Source organism: Mastigoproctus giganteus, chromosome 13 (assembly GCF_048544385.1).
Source record: "Mastigoproctus giganteus isolate SK-2022 chromosome 13, ASM4854438v1, whole genome shotgun sequence".
NCBI classification, from domain to species: Eukaryota; Metazoa; Arthropoda; class Arachnida; order Uropygi; family Thelyphonidae; genus Mastigoproctus; species Mastigoproctus giganteus.
This window is the reverse complement of record NC_143587.1, coordinates 115,578,067-115,596,015: the sequence shown is the minus strand read 5'-3', so window position 1 is coordinate 115,596,015 and position 17,949 is coordinate 115,578,067. Positions and strand designations below refer to the sequence as shown.

Below are 17,949 nucleotides of genomic sequence, written 5' to 3'. Positions count from 1 at the left end.
TATGTTATTCACTACTTGGTTAACTTGTTGAATAAATACATCTTTTTGTGGAACACTACGAAGTCCAAATTCAATATCAATTACGCATTGTTTTTTTGGCAGCTTTCGAGGTGGTAAATTATAATTTAATCCTTTGGATAAAAGTGAAATCTGGTCCTGCAATAGTGTACACGAGGAAAGATTTGTAACCTGTTGATATGTCGGTTCGTTGGATACTGGGTGAGGGGGTGTTCGTGAACTAGCCGACATATTCTGTGGTAGTGCGTTGTGTGTCTGTGAGGGGGATGTCACCCAACTCGTGTGAACTTGGTCGCAAGCTCGCGATAATGTGTTAGAATTCGCATGAACGTGTCTTGAACTATTCGATAATGCTTGCAACTTATTAACGTGTCTGTTTTTTTATTTCTGAGGCTTGTGCTTCCCGTCGCAAATCTATGGAGGTCTTCAATACAGACCAATCGTTCGGATGTAGATAATTTTTTAATTTATCGCGAAGCTTCCTAACCTGGGAAAGGTATTTTTGTTTATCCGAATATCGAGATTTTAAGGCAAGCTTAACAATATTACGTGATGTTGCCAGTGATAGTTGTTTTATGCCTGAAATTTTTTGATTTAAATTCACCCTGGCAAACTTCGGAATGATGTTGTTTTGAAGGCAATATTTTAGGAAAGAAATATGGTAACTTTGGGCCGAGTACCTTAGTGTAGATTTAATGTAATTTTGTACCAAGCCATTCAAAAAATCTCCCATAATTGTGTGTATCGATTGTATACTACTGGAGAGACAGGAAGTGAATGAAATAGTCAATAAGAGTTTGAAATTATTATTGACTCTTTCATTCACTTCCTGTGTCCAGTCATCCATGTGCCAGGCACTCTGATGTCTACCACCTACCTAAATATCATTGCTGACCGGGTACACCCTTTCATGGTAAAGGTCTTCCCCTCTGGTGGTGCCGTCTTTCATCAGGATAATATGCCATGCCACACCGCCCAGATCGTTCGAGACTGGTTCGCGGAACATGAGGAAGACTTCCATGTATTTCCCTGGCCTCTAAATTCCCCAGACATCAATCCCATCAAGCATCTGTACTTTGTGTTGGACAGCAACTCCGATCTGCAGCGTCTCAACCACGGTCCTTACAAGAGTTAAAGGATCTGCTGGTTACGTGTTGGTACCAGATACCACAAGACACATCTAGAAATCTTGTAGCATCCATGCCATGCCGAGTACGAGCTGTTTTGGCTGGATGTGGAGGACCAATATCATATTAGATAGGTGGTCATAATGTTTTGGCTCATTGGTGTGTGTGTATATATATATATATATATAATAAAAGAATAATATTAAGAAGCTATGTAATCATAGAGTTTCAAGAGTGCAAAAATGAAGATAGTGTTGATTACTGATCAGGGACACTGCATTAGCAAAATGTACTCTACAGCCATAATGTGTATACATATATACAGGTAGTTCTTGCTTTACGAGTTTTTTTTCCCAAGTATCAAGTAACAACAAAATCAAAAAATACGAACATTAATTGCAAAAAATGAATGTTAAACATTCATAAATACCGCATTTCAAACCACATGCGTAGCTATACAGTACAGTGTACCTAGCTTTACAATATTAATCCGTTCCAGAGACACCATCATATTATTAAAATATCGTAACGTGAAACCAATAACACATTGTTTTTTGGTAATTCGTTTCAAGATCTCGGAAGTTGAAATTTTCGTTGTAAAACTAAGCTATTTATCTCTCTAAAATGTCATTTTTAAAGTCATGCTCCTGACCTTAAGGCCATATAAAAGGTCATGAGCGTGGTTTGTAAACTGTATTAGTTACCAATTCAAATCATTAAAATGCATACACTTTCATCATTATCATATGTTCCGTTATAAGAATCAATTTTAAACGCCTTTGTGATATTTTTCTAAAGCACATTTCTGGAGGCCAAGACCATAAAAGAATAAAAACAATTTGCACTTTCCGGTTTATTGGGCTTTTCTGTTATTGCAAGCAATTATAAACGAGTAGTAAACTCAATCTTCTTGCATTTGCGAAAATACCGATAACTGGAATTGTGTGGGTTTTTACGTTATTATGGTGAAATGTGTTTGCCCTTTACTGAAATCTTCAATCGTATAAAAAAACAAATAAATTTTCAGAAACTTCTCTTCATTCCTTTTTTTTTTAAGTTTCGTAAAAACATTTTACTCTACGCGAATCATGCTAGTTGTAATTTGTGGGCGCTGTTAAAAAATGCTTATGCATGCAATCGTGAAATTTATAATTAAAAGAGAAGATTATCTTGGAAACAAGCGCCTCTTGAAGCATTTCTGAAGAAGACGACTCCTTGTGCACCAAACCAACGAGTGCCGAGCCAATGAGTGATCAACGAGTGTACATTTAGTCGATGATGATGAAGAATAAACATTCTTTAACATTTGTAAGTTGTAAATAATTTTTCTATTATTATAATTTGCTTGATTTTACAGGCAACATTTTCATTTCTTTGGATAAATCAATCATTGTTTAAACATAAACTAATTAACTAACTAATTTCATTGTTGAGAACGTAACCCCTATGTTTAACCTTATGTCTAGGTGAAATAAATTCCCGCTTTACGAGTGCGTGCTAGGAACGAATTAACTCGTAAAGTCGAGAACTACCTGTATATTATGAAGAAAGTGTAAAGAAGGTTTTGTTTAATCATATTGAATCTACGGTATACACCAGAAGTGAATTCTACGAAATGGATAAGGCGTTTAGTGATATATGGTAGGATAACCAGGTAAGAGACGAAAAAGGAACAGATAGTTGGTAAGAAATTAAAATAAGAAATGAAAATGCGACCAGAAAGGTTACATTGCAGTGTTTTTCACAATTTCAGTGTCTTCATCAGAGGCTATCCACCAAAATTATGAGAAAGACTGCAATGCTCTTGCTTCTGTTGCTCTTGCTTCTTTACAGAAGAGAAAGATGGCAATGCTCTTGCTTCTTTACAGAAGCAAGAGCAATTATGAGAAAGAATTCTACGAAATGGATAATTTCTACGAAATTATCCATTTTGTAGAATTCACTTCTGGTGTATATCGTAGATTCAACTTGATTAAACAAAACCTTCTTTACACTTTCTTCATAATATATATATATGTAATAATTTTATTCTTTATATACAGGTACTAAATAAACATTAATTATAGATCACCACAAAATTAAAAAGATACCGTACACCTTTTTATAATGAAATAGATATACAGGGTGTTTCAGTTAAACGTTTCAGAACTTCTAAGAGGGTTAGGGTACATCCTGACAACTCGAAATCATATAGCAGTGTGGGGTCGGAAATGCTTTCCTGAAGCGGTGTTGTACACAGAAGCACCATAAAGAAAAGAGACCGTAAGTGAGAAATCGTTTTAATATAATACATGAAAAGAAGCAAAAGGTACATGGATTACCGTAGGTACATGGATTATCAAGTAGATAGGTCTAACCGGACCTATCTACTTGATCTTTCTGCAGCACGTATTGCCACAACTTTTGAGAGATGAACAGATTTCTGCATCGACGCAACAGACAATGTGGTTCCAACACGATGGAGCCCCTGCCCATTATAGCGGAGATGTTTGTAACTACCTGGATGTCACATTTGGTCAACAGTGGATCGGACGTGGTGGTGCCGTGCGTTGGCCTGCTCGGTCACCCGACCTATCATGTCTTGATTTTTATTTCTGGGGTCATATGAAATCGCTAGTTTATGACACCCCTGTTGACAATGCTGAGGAGCTGATTGCAAGAATCGCAGTAGCTGCCGAAGAAATTCGAAATTCGCCTGGAGTATTCCAGAATGTTCGGATGTCCATGCGTCGGAGATGTGACGCGTGCATTGTAGCCCGTGGAAGAAACTTCGAACACTTACTTTAATCCATGTACCTTTTGCTTCTTTTCATGTATTATTAAAACGATTTCTCACTTACGGTCTCTTTTCTTTATGGTGCTTCTGTGTACAACACCGCTTCAGGAAAGCATTTCCGACCCCACACTGCTATATGATTTCGAGTTGTCAGGATGTACCCTAACCCTCTTAGAAGTTCTGAAACGTTTAACTGAAACACCCTGTATAAATTTTTAAAAAATAATAAGAAGAAATAAGTTTAAGTAACATAAGCCCAAATTACGTGGCACCCCTGGAACATTGTTGCCCCACCCTAACGTGCTGTGGCAACCCAATTGAAAACTACTGCCTTAGAGTAAGGCAATTTCTTATTTTGGAAAGAATTTGCAGAACGTTGATGTTCTGCTCCATGTTTGTCTTCTAAGGTTGAATTCTGTTCATCATTTTCTGAAGGAGAAAGACATTTTATTAAGTAAAGTATAATTTTTACTATAGTACCTTTACTGAGACTGGAAAATAATAATTTACTATCATCTTGTGTCCTTCTTTGCAAATACTGAAGAACCTGTGATAAATTTGCACACCTCTCTGAAATACAGTTTCAAAGCCGTATGCAATTCTCTAGCTATTTCAGAATTTTATTTTTGTAAAGAGTTTTCATCATTAATTTTATGGCAGCACCTGAAGTTAAAAGATTTGCTCCTTTGCAGCATAGCACGTCTACCGCTAACTTTATAGGCATTAGTGTAAGTATAGCCACAGATAATAAATTATATTCATCATCACAGAAATATATACTTGAATCTAAATCAATTAAAGTTTTCTGTCCAAAATATCTCAACTCAAAAAATCTTTCAAGCATGGACAATTGTTGTTATTGGGTTTTAAGAGCATCAGTGACTAAGGTCATGTTGCTCCGTGTATATTGTCTGTAAATTGCATGTGTTCTGAGGTGAATTTTCTGTTTGCTAGACAAAAAAAACCCAAGTTTCTGTGAGAAAAAAACCATGCTACCCTCGCATAATACTCCTCCTTGAGCCTACCACTACCGGTGCCGAGGCACATCCGTGGCTAGGTTCATCTTAACTAATTCGGTCAAAATCTTTATGAGGTTCTGTTATTAAAAACATTTAAAAATCATTTAAAATAATTTCATTCTTTTAGCTACTTGGCTCTTAGCCTGCTCTGAGAAGCAAACGTCTTTAGCAATTTTTCATATCTTGACTTTCCTAATCAGAACAGTTACCGCCCCTGCCTCGGGGCGGCGAGCTTCTACTATCTAGTAGCTTACGCCTTCTGAAAACTTCATTTACGTAATCATTAAAATTTTTCAAATTCACACTATTATCAAACATTGTAGTAAGTGTCTCTTTCCTTAAGAATCCTATATTCCTTTCCAAGAAAGCTCTGGTGTCTGTATACTGGACACAATCCAGCATTATGTGCTCAGCTGTTTCAGGGTTCCCGCAAGTGCACAATCCAGATTCATGTAGACCTCGCATAATACTGACTAACTCAGCCACATTGTGACAGAGTCTCATAAAAATTCCTCCCATCTCTGACAGGATTTGAGATCAGGTCTCTTCCACCCAGCATGGGGAGAATGGCGATCCTACCAATTGTGCTACCCATGAGGGTTGCATGGACAGTAAACTGTTTTAACAAGTCTTAGAATCTAATCGTAAGACAATTTCTTTGGCAAATTCTGCTGCAATATACTTTTGTAAATATTTATCATTTTTCGTTGGTGGGCTTCTAAAAATTCTAACTACTTTTCTTGCTACTAAAATTATTCATTAACATGCAGTATTTATCATACAAGTTTCTAGCGATGCAGACTAACTGGTTAAAATAAATTTATTAAAATAAATAAATGATATATACATAAAATAAAACATAGATAAAATAAAATAAGTGTTGAAATACAATAAGATAAAAGCGTTAAAATACAATAAGATAAAAGCGTTAAAATATAATAAGATAAAAGTGTTAAAATACACAGAAGCTTTCGAGACGAAGTGCCTCTTCATCAGGTAGTCAGTGAATGGTGTACTCCAATATGTTTGTTTGTTATTTGGTTTTTTAGGAGCATTAGCAACTAAGGCCATATTGCTCCGGGAATATGCGGTGGTCATTCCCTGACCTTTCCGCATCCTCCGTATTTGGTGGTGACGGGCTCGAACCCCGGTCTAATCAAGAAGCGTGTGCTACGCACAGCTGCTCCTTCCCACCTGGCTACGGAGGCGCCCTTACTCCAATATATATTGATGGTTACAATAGCAAAAGTCAGATTAGCATTAGCATTAGTAGAGGCATTTGATGCAAGAAAGCAAGCTTATGCAGCATCAGCCAAAAAAAAAAAAAAAAAACCACTTCCACTTCACCCCTCTGTTCGTTCAAAATACCTGTCCAGCTGAGCCTTAAACTTATTTAGGCTATCAACTTCCACGACAAGGGATGGAAGTCTGTTCCACCAACCAACCACCCGCTGGCTAAAGGCAAATTTCTGCACGTCTATCCTACATCTGTCTTACCTCAATTTGAATTTATGCCCTCTCAGGTGATTATTCTGAGCGAGAGGAAGAATCCCATCAGCATTGAGCATGCTCAAACCATTCAAGGCTTTATACACCTCTATCAGATCACCTCGCTGGTGCCTAGTCTCCAGACACTGTAATTTGCAAAACTTAAGCCTTTCTTCGTAAGAGCACCCCTTTGTTCCATTCACTAATCTTGTTGCCTTTCTCTGTACTCGTTCCAGCAGCTCTACATCCTTCTTAAAATGAGGCCTCCAGACCTGTATACAGTACTCTAGGTGTGGCCTGACCATTGCCTTATACAAGGGAATAATTACCTCCTTATCCCTGCTAGAAAAATTCCTATATATCATTGACAATACACCATGAGCTACTCTTGCAGCCCGTCTGCACTGCTCAAAGAACTTCATATCTGCCTGCACAATCACCCCCAAGTCCCTTTCATTCTCTACCACTGTCAGTGTAGTACCACAGAGTTGATACGTTGCTCTGGGGTTGCTGTTTCCCGTGTGTAGTACTTTACATTTGTCAATGTTAAACTTCATTTGCCACCTCTCAGCCCATCTGCTCAACCTTTCCAGATCCTGTTGCAGCAGCATAGTGTCAGTAGTGTCCTTGACAACCCTGCCTACCTTTGTATCGTCTGCAAACTTCGACATTCAGCTTGATATACCGTCATCAATATCATTTAAAAATACAGAAAACAATAATGGACCCAACACTGAGCCCTAAGGGACTCCACTAATAACATTAGTCCACGACGAGCAGTGTCTATTGATTACCACTCTCTGTCTTCTCCGGGTGCCTTTCTTGTGTTTATCTTCAACAATTTCTCCTCCACTTTACTCTCAGTTATTACACGATTCTCTAGCTTACTGCTAGAGTTGAATACACCTCTGCCTTTCCCCTCGCTAAATAACTCCTCATGTGTGAATGTCGATGCAAAATATTCATTTAGTTTGTTAGCTACCTGAGCAGGATCATCAACAGTTGACCCATCGATATCAAGTGGACCAATCTGATTCATCCCCTTCCTTCTAGAGTTTACATAAGTAAAGAACTCTTTGCTGTTTTTCTTTGCATCCCTTGCCAAAGATTTCTCATAATCTGCCTTCACCTGCCTAACCTCCTTTGTAACTTGGTTACAGATCAACTTGTATCTATCATAGGCTTCTGTGTCATGTGTTAATTTGTATGTATCCCATGCATGTTTCTTCTCTGCCATATGCCTCATTAGTTCATCTGACATCCATTTAGGCCTAAACCTTGAACAATATTTCTCAGTTGGTATGTAAAGCCTAGTAGCTTCCAAGATAAGTTCTTTGAATGCTTCCCACTTTGCATTTGCTGTTGGTATCATCATCAGTTGGTCCCACTGTATAGAATTTAAATACTGTCTCAGTCCATCATAGTCGCCTTTAAAAAGCAATAACCCTTCCCTTTACCCCTAATGGTAGTTACCTCTTTGAGTAAATCCCACTTCAGCACACTGTGATCACTGCCACCTAGTGGTTCATTTATCTGCAGATTCTTAATGCATGAAGAATCACTGCTGATAATCAAATCAAGAGTATTCCTCCCTCTACTTGCCTCCCGAACATGCTGGTGTAGAAAACAATCATCCAATAAATCCACAAAAGCCTTGCTAGTGTGTGAGTGACCAGCCCCCAAATTCCAGTCAATATCTGGGAAATTAAAATCCCCCATTATAAGACTCTCCGATTTACTGGCCCACTCTATTTCCCTGTACAGTTTCTTATTATACTCATCAGAGTCATTAGGCCTATAGCACACTCCTACTCTCAATTTTGATCTCCCAATGCTTATGTCACACCAAACTGACTCGACACTGCACTGTCCAGCGATGTCGACTGGCTTTACTTCCTTGCATTTTATGTATTTCTTAACTAATAGCATAACCCCTCCTCCCTTCCTATCCAGTCTATCCTTTCTGTAGATGTTGTACTCCCCAAATTCCAGTTCTGCATTCCTTATATCTGTGTGACACCACGTCTCTGATATCCCAACAATATCTGCCTTTGATGTTTTGAGCAATACCTCAAATTCATCAAATTCATTTACTAAACTCCTAGCATTAGTGTACACACAAGTATACATGCACCTATTTCTATTCTTAGCTACCCTACACAACCCATGTGTTTACTTGTACTGCAATGACTCCCAGCAGTCTCTGAAATATCCTGCATCTTGTTTTTCAGGCTTCTGCTCATTCCAATAGAAGCAGTGCAAGAATCTCTTTCACCTCTGCCAGTGGCTACTGTTAATCTATTCGTCTTTGTCTCCCCCCAAGCTAGCAGTTTTCTGACCCACCTAACACTGCCTCGATAGCATCAGCAAATATTCTTGCACCCTTTCTATTTAAGTGTATCCCATCCCTGTAGAAGCAATCTCTCCTGTTAACAAGTACAGTCCAGGCTGAAAAAAATTCTACCCCTTGAGCCTTGCACAATCTTTCCAGGGCCGAATTGATCAACAAGGCTCTCATCATATACTCCCTCCTATCGTGTCTGGGCAGAATTGCAGACACTTTCAAATTCAACCCTATTTCACGGATTTTTTTCAACAGTGACCTGTACTTGTTAAGCAATTCTGCCGGTCTCCTACTCTTGATATCATTAGTGCCAACGTGTACATCTATATCACCTTTTGTGCACTTAAAAGATGATATCTGCTCTACAACGTCATCAACCTTTGCCCCTGGCAGACATACCCTGGTCCTGTTCCACCTATCCTTTTTACAAAGCATGTCCCCCGTTTCCCTGACAATAGAGTCACCAACAACTACTAGTTCCTTTGGGACCAGTGCATTCTGCCTTGGGGGTTGCCGCTGTGTTGCGTGATGACCAAGTGCAAGCTCTGGTGTTGATGTGGGCAGCTGAGAGCTTGATGGGCCCCTCAATTTAGTTCCTTCGAGGGCATTCACCCTATCCTTCAAGCTCTCATACAGGCCCATAAGAACGCTGAGTTGTTGCCTGATTTCGATACACTCCTTGCATCGCGCACACACAAAGACATCCCCAAGGGCAATATCATGTCCCGTACCTGAATGCTCCACAAACATCATGCAAGCTGTGCATTTTAAAAGGCTGTGATTCAGAAGGCAACTGCCTCCCTCAGTTCTCCTCTGAGCCACAGCACTTCCATTAGCTTGAGTCATGATTTCTTTTAATTTAAATAAAATTTCAATTTCAGTTTATAACCCTAACTTATCTCCCAACACAGTTATAACGGGATATATATTTTTTAGTGTCAAGTATTAATTATCTCCGAGTTCCCTTTATATAATTTCCGTATCAGTTATGTATTAATTAATTATGTTACGTTTGTAATCTAAGTCGGTATATGTATTTAGTTAAAAGTAAAATTTAAATTCCAACGAAGTTCAACAAGTTTAATAGATTTTACCGATCACTGAAAATATTATAACCTATACTATACTAACGCTATCTAGGTTCGATATATAACGATCGTATGACAAAGACAAAGGCGGGAAGTTACGAACGGTAAATCTATGGACACTTAAGTATTAATTAACTTTCAAATCTCGCTGTCTCAATTCAGAATAAACTAACGATCCTTACTAGGTCTATAAGCTATTTACAAAAAATAATTTGATATAAAAAATATTCAATAAGCGGCTAAATATGGCTAAAAAACTTCTCGTTCAGCGGAGTTGCGACTTGTAACACGTGGATACCCTTACCGATACTTTTATGCAATTGCAAGGCCGAGTTAAGAATAAATACACCAAATTAATCAGAAAATCACAAAATAATGCTATACTACTAAATTTAAATCAAAAGTTTTAGAAAAACAATAATTTCAAATCAATAAATAAGAAAAATCCACTTAGCGGCTTTGAACACGTCTGGCATCATGTATCATGAGTCTCGTGCCAGTAGAACAGAATTACATACACGTGATGACTGCCAGCGCACATCACACTTCAATACGGTACATTCCATAATAGGGTGTAAGTGCACTCCCCTCATGCGATTCATAGTACTATTATTGGTAGCTATGTGCAGTGCTTCAAGCCATGAGCACTGGCAGTAATCATGTGAATGGTCAACGATTTCAATATCCCATCGGGGATCAAGATTGTGCTCTTAATGCTCAGTGACTGCGAAGCGTTCAAAATTAGTGGTTCACAGAGCTACCTCATGCTCAGAAACCCGGTCTTTCAATCTTCTACCAGACTGACCTACATAACACCCCCACAATCCGGACAGGTAATGCGGTATACGGAACCACTCCGTAGGAAAGGAGGAACAGGTGTTTTCACCTTAGAAATAATAGACTGTAATTTCCTCCCGAGATGTTGCACACATCGTATATGATGGAGAAGCAAAATCCTACCAAGATGTTCCAGTACGCCCGGATAATAGTAGAGATAAATTCATCGACAGAAGGAGGGTTAGATTGCGTAACAAATTCGTGAGACTGAAGCTCACATCTATCTAGAACATAAGATGGATAGCCACAATTTGAAAGCTCTGCCTGAAATTTGGAAATCTCCAATTGCCTGTCACCAAGCGTGGGAGAATAAAGTGCGAGCAGTGCTACACAAATGACCAGGGGCGTGTGAAGACCCATAATTGGTAAATTTGCCTGCTCACATTGGCTTCCTAAAAACGGAAGTTATTAAACGCGAATCCAGCGTTGGACTAACACATCCAAAAAAGGAAGAGTATTATCAACCTCTAGTTCAATCGTAAAACTGAATGATGTAAACTGACTGTCTGTTCTACCGACACCAGACTTGTGATACATGATACCAGCTGACTTTTGCTATTGTAACCATCAATATATACTGGAGTACAGCATTCACTGACTAGCTGATGAAGAGGCACTTTGTCTTGAAAGCTTCTGTGTATTTTAACATTTTTATTATATTATATTTTAACACTTTTATCTTACTGTATTTTAACGCTTTTATCTTATTGTATTTCAACACTTTTATTTTATTTCATCTGTGTTTTATTTTATGTATATATCATTTATTTATTTTAATAACTTTATTTTAACCAGCTAGTCGGTCGTCGCTAAAAACTTGGATGATATGTAACCTGACGTGCAAGGCCTGTTTTCCACTGCAATATTTACTTTTTCTTTTGTGTGCAAAAAAGTGTCTGGTAAACCAGATATGAGTTTCATGATGTTTTTAGGTTTCCATTACATTTGTATTGTGTATAACAATCCCTCAGTTGTAAATTCAGTAATATTAATGATTTATTGTCTATTTAATATTATGTCGATTTTATAACCTTTATGTGAATAAATCATAAACAATTATTTTTTAAATTAGTACTGAAAAACCAGTATTTTTGTATCAATACCAGTATTTGAATACTAGAAAAAATGACCGGGATCTCACTATTGATCGCAGAATATAAGCCATATTCCACACCAAATAAACTGAGTTGGTCAGAGTTTCTCACCTTGTTGAAAATTCTTAAAAGAACTAAAATTTAAAGATATAGAAAAAGGGTGTTTTTTTTGTTTTTTTTTTTTTTGTTAGTTGTTGGCGCATCAACAGTGCTTTAGGATCAGCACCTTGACCTTCCCACACCTTCTGTGACGACTTCCTCATCTAATACCTGCTTTTAATTCCTATCTTCCTCTCGACTCACCACGATTCCTCCTTGCTGCCTTGAACCTAGTTGACTGAATAACCCTTTTATGTTGGCTGGAAATTTCTCCTTTCTGAAATCCAGCAAAAAGCTTGCCGCTTCCCGACTGACTATCTCCAATAATTTCACGACTACTCTTGGTAAAACCAGACTACTTCTCCAGAACTCTTCCTCACTAGCACTTATTATCCCCTCTATCATTAACTCCATTATTAACTCCCACTTTGTTACTCACTCCATTATTAACCACCACTTCACTGCCACTCCCTCTATCATTAACTCCGTTACTAACTTCACCTCCGCCACTCCCTCTATCATTAACTCCGTTACTTTCTTTTCTGACATCCTTATATATATCAGTGACCTCCCGGCATACCTCAAACCCTTTACTGACCTCCCCTCCTGTTAATAGAAATGTTCATCGTAATTCCGCCCGAAATTTGCATGGCGTCTTATAACTGTGTAGTAATGTTCGTCCCCCAAGTGTTTTTTTTTTTTTTTTATATAAAGTAAGCCCTAAGCTTACAATGCGCATACTATATGCGGGTCCTGTTAATAAAAATATTCATTGCACTGTTCTTCACAAAATTTCATATAACTCCATTCACTGTATATCTAGATTTAAATAGCTGGGAGTGCTGCAGTGCCTATCGACGAGCCGCCCCTGGTAGTATTTATCTCCACTTAGACATTAAATAATGCTTAATGAACACATCGCATTCAGAATTTGAAAATTTTAGGAAATACACGATGTTTCAAATTCTTTTTCTGCAAAAGAATTGCAGAAAATATAAGAAATAAATTAAGTTTCTATGAGGCATTTCATTTAATATATTTGTTTTAAAAAATTGTGTACAATGGAAGGCACCATTTATGAAGCTTATATTCTACAAGTAATCAGGCAGCTGTAAATTATCTGAAAAACAATTACATATAACAGAAGTGGTAACTCAACTGAAACCATCATGTAAGTTTAATTACTCATCTCTACTCATATTTAAGTTTAAATAAACCTACTTGTCATATGTTTCACTATTGGATAAAGCAGCTTTCCATAATTTATCAATAATAAAGCGAAGAAACTCATGAGCATCTTCTTGCCTTCCAAACTTAAAATGCTTTGCAATGGCTATAAACAAAAGAAACAAATAAATAAACTGCAGACAAAAACGATATCAGTAATTATAATAAAATAATTCTTACTGATACCTAATCTACCAGCTTCTCCTTTAAACCAACCTAATTATGCTGATATAAACAGCTTTCCATATAATTGTAGTGTTTTAAAAGTGGTAAATAGATAGCTTGAAAGTTCTAATCACATAGGTTAACATTAATAGATAATTTTATAATCTATTACAACTAATTTGCAACTTTACAAACATAATGGTATAGTATAATACATATAACGTAAACTTGCATAATACGTATTATTGTTGCTGACGTATAAGTTAGTGCTATTGCATCATTTTAATATGCAGCAACCTATTAAAGTAGTACATAATTGGCATCATTTAAATATATCTCATATTGTGAATACCTTCACAACAAGCTGCCATGATATCGGCCACTACCTCAAATAAGTAACTCTTCGCCAATGGAGAAAACTATTGTTACTTATTCTCAGTGGATACCACCACCACCACCCAGACAGCACCATTTCGAAACAGTGCTGTCTGGGTGGTGGTATCCACCCAGGGGCTCACATTTGGTGAGTATGGGGTTGGCACACCCAGGGTCCTGAGCTGGATATCATCATTCTTCTCTTTCTTGGTGATTCCTCTCTCTCTCTCTCTCTCTCTCTCTCTCTCTCATGGTAACTCGGGAATTTTTTTTGGTGCAGCATAAGCCTCAGGCTTCCTTGCACCATATGGCTAATAATAATAATATTAAAATGATGCAATAGCACTAACATATATGTCAGTAAACTTGCTCGCAACATGAGGTTTTAGCCCTAAAAGATTTTCAGTATTATTGTTGCATAACCTGCGAATAGAGTAGTGTTATTACTGCATTTAAGTATCTATTAGTTTAGTACAGTATTCTCACTGAAATTGAATTTAAACAGAAATCATGCCTCAGACCAGAGCAGCAAAGCTAAGAGCTCAAAGTAGCAGGAGTGCTGTAGCTTGACTTATGGGGCAGTTCTCCTATAAATCATGGCCTTACAAAACATGCTACTTGTTCAATGTTTGCAGACTACTGGAAATGGACCAATGGAGATGTCTGTGTGTATGTGTTTGATGCAAAGAGTGTGAGGAAATTATGGCTTGAAACACCTATCGGGTTTCTGATAGGTGTTTGTGAGAGCTTGAAGAACAGAGTGGATGCCTTCGAAGGAATTAAATTGGGCCCCACAATTATAACTTTACAGAACACTTAAACACTCTACACTTTTACATTCTCTAAACTTAGCCATTCAGTTTCATTTCAACTGTAATATGTTTATTACTCTCCTCCCATATACTTTTTTTTTTTTTTTTAGTTTCTTTTTTTCCTCTATGTATACTATAAGTATCTGTTCACAAGCAATACTGTGTCCACAAGTCTTACATAACAATACATAAATAACATTCATGGACTGCCTAAAGCTAATCATACTGCATTAAAATTTCATTTAATCTACGAATTTCTTTTTATACATGCAAACTGTATGGTAAAAGGAAATAATAATTGCTGGATTTCTGTTGGTCTGATTTTAATGAAATTTGACAATTATTTTTAAAGGGCTAAACTATAAAATTTCATGAAAATCCATATACTAGAAGTCAAGTTACTTGGAGACAGATGGATGGATATGGCAAAGACAATAAGAGCACATGCTAAACACACAAATTTAAATTACAAATATATATTTATCCATATTTAAATTTAGATAATTATAATATAAAAAAAATGCAACTGAATATTTTAGAAACTAAGTTTAGTCTAGTTTGTATAAAGAACAGTAAAAATTTCTTCAATTATTTTTTTATATTAGTTTTGACAAAGTTGAAATGTCCACCACACCTGCTTGAAAAAAGTTTCAATTTATAGCCAAACAGAAAATTCGTGAAATACTTCAAATAAAATATATTATTATAAAACTAACTCACAAACATACAAAACACATACACTATCCTACATACACACAAATCATCTTTATATACAAGAAATCTTGTATATGATGTATGCTGAAATCTTCAGTTTTCAGCATATGCGGTGTTTTTTTTCAGCACTTGTATTTCTTTATATACAAGAAATCAAGAAATTATGTATGCTGAAATCTTCAGTTTTTATAACATCCTCCAGTCTCTTGGAACACTCTTCAGTTTTTCTAAATGTCCTTCAATCTTTTCCACCATTCAACATTCATAATGGTGTTTTTTGGGTAGTCTCTCCTCACATGCACCCAACAATCCAATTTGTCCCAGGGGTTCTCTGCAGGATTGAGGTCAGGGCTCTGGATGGGCTAGTCCAACTTTTTAATGGTCTTGTCCTCAAACCAGTCTGTCATGACAGGAGCAGTATGACATGTACTGTCCTGCTGATACAGGTATGACCCTTACCTGATATGCTGCCACAACGTAGGCAATGCATTCTTGTCCAGGATGTCTACTACACAGACTTCAGTATTCGTTTTTTCCAAAACAACCAATGGTTCCAGGTCAAACCATAAAAATCAGCTACACACCACCATGCTACCTGCTCCAAATTTGTTGGGATGATACAGTCCAGCAGGTGGATCTTTCTCCAGACATCCACCACACCCAGTCATGACCTTCAGACTGGTAGGCCTTGTAACATGACTTGCCATTCAAAAGCACAGCATTCAATTGGTCTACAGGCCAAGAATAGCAAACTTTACAAAAAATTATTTGGGGCGATTGGTTGCTTCACAGTCATGGAGCCATCCACAAACTGTATGGTAATCCATATTATTCAGTGTCCTGTACTGCTAATGAAATGTGTCACAATCATCTCATTGAGGGTCTGTGTGTGCTCTGCAACAAAGTTTACCTGCATTCTGAGTAGACAATTCTTAAAGGGCCTTCCTGTCAGCTCAAAGGTTTTCTGAATTGTTTTGTGTCAGCACCAGTTCTCTTCCATTGTAGATCACACCATCAATTCTACACCTAGGGATCTTCAATGCCAGTGAAATTTCATGTACAGACCAAAGGCTTATGTGTGGCACCCTATTATCATTCCTCATTGGAAGTTTGTTAACTCCATCAATTGCAGCATCTTTTTTTGGTGAAAACATCCATGGTTTGGAAGAGGTTAGCAAAATCCAAGCCAATAGCCTAATTACTCATTTGATTGTAACCATTTGTTGAATAGTACGATTGCAACAAAGAAATTAGGTGCCTCTGTATCCAGGTGGGCAAGAGCAGAAGTGTGTAGCACATGCTTCTTGATTAGGCCAGGGGTTCCAGCCCGTGACCACCAAATACGGAGGATGCGGAAAGGTCAGGGAATGACCACCGCATATCCTCGGAGCAATATGGCCTTAGTTGCTAATGCTCCTAAAAACCAAATAACAAACAAACAAATTGTCAACAATTTCTTTTTTCATCTCACATTTTTGTTACATTAGCATTAGCATCAGTATTAGTAGAGGCATATGATGCAAGAAAGCAAACTTATGCAGTATCAGCCAAAAAAAAAAAAAAAAAATTCCACTTCACCCCTCCGTTTGTTCGAAATACCTGTCCAGCTGAGCCTTAAATTTATTTAGGCTATCAACTTCCACAACAAGGGATGGAAGTCTGTTCCACCAACCAACTACCTGCTGGCTAAAGGCAAATTTTCGCACATCTATCCTACATCTGTCTTTCCTCAATTTGAATTTATGCCCTCTCAGGTGATTATTCTGAGCAAGAGGAAGAATCCCATCAGCACTGAGCATGTTCAAACCATTCAAGGCTTTTTCAATACACATCTATAGCACGTTCAATACACATCTATCAGAACACCTCGCCAGTGCCTAGTCTCCAGACACTGTAATTTGCAAAACTTAAGCCTTTCTTCATAAGAGCAACCCTTTGTTCCATTCACTAATCTTGTTGCAATTTTCTGTACTCATTCCAGCAGCTCTACATCCTTCTTGAAATGAGGCCTCCAGACTTGTATACAGTATTCAAGGTGTGGCCTGACCATTGCCTTATACAAGGGAATAATCACCTCCTTATCCCTGCTAGAAAAATTCCTGTATATCATTGACAAGACACCATGAGCTACTCTTGCAGCCCATCTGCACTGCTCAGAGAACTTCATATCTGCCTGCACAATTACCTCCAGGTCCTTTTCATTCTCTACCACTGTCAGTGTAGTACCACAGAGTTGATACGTTGCTCTGGGGTTGCTGTTTCCCACATGTAGTACATTACATTTGTCAATGTTAAACTTCATTTGCCACCTCTCAGCCAATCTGCTAAACCTTTCCAGATCCTGTTGCAGCAGCATAGCATCAGTGGTGTCCTTAACAACCCTGACAACCTTTGTATCATCTGCAACTTGGACATTAAGCTTGATACACTGTCATCAATATTATTTATAAATACAGAAAACAGTAATGGACCCAACACTGAACCCTGAGGGACTCCACTAATAACATTAGTCCACGACGAGCAGTGTCCATTGATTACCACTCTCTGTCTTCTCCCCCCTCAGCCACCCCTTTATCCATAGCAGCAATTTGTCTCCAATGCCCAACTGCTACAATTTGTGCAGCCGTGTTCCATGTGCAACAGTATCAAAAGCCTTTCTAAGATTCAAGTATATAATATCAAAGTAATTCCCTGCATCCAATTCTTTTGTGACTGCATCATAGTATCCAATCATATTGGTCAGGCAAGACTTTCCCTTAACAAAAC

The 17,949-nt window shown here is 37.7% G+C and overlaps 1 protein-coding gene across 1 annotated transcript in view; it reads right to left on the bottom strand.

Annotated features, from left to right (window-relative positions):
* The window catches only part of LOC150076379 (ubiquitin carboxyl-terminal hydrolase 36-like), a 334,558-nt gene that overhangs the window by 198,843 nt on the left and 117,766 nt on the right, over positions 1 to 17,949 (bottom strand). Inside the window, exon 6 of the mRNA XM_090387341.1 lies at positions 13,112 to 13,223. Within this exon, the coding sequence (XP_090243467.1) occupies positions 13,112 to 13,223 (112 nt within the window). The remainder of the gene's footprint in view (positions 1 to 13,111; positions 13,224 to 17,949) is intronic.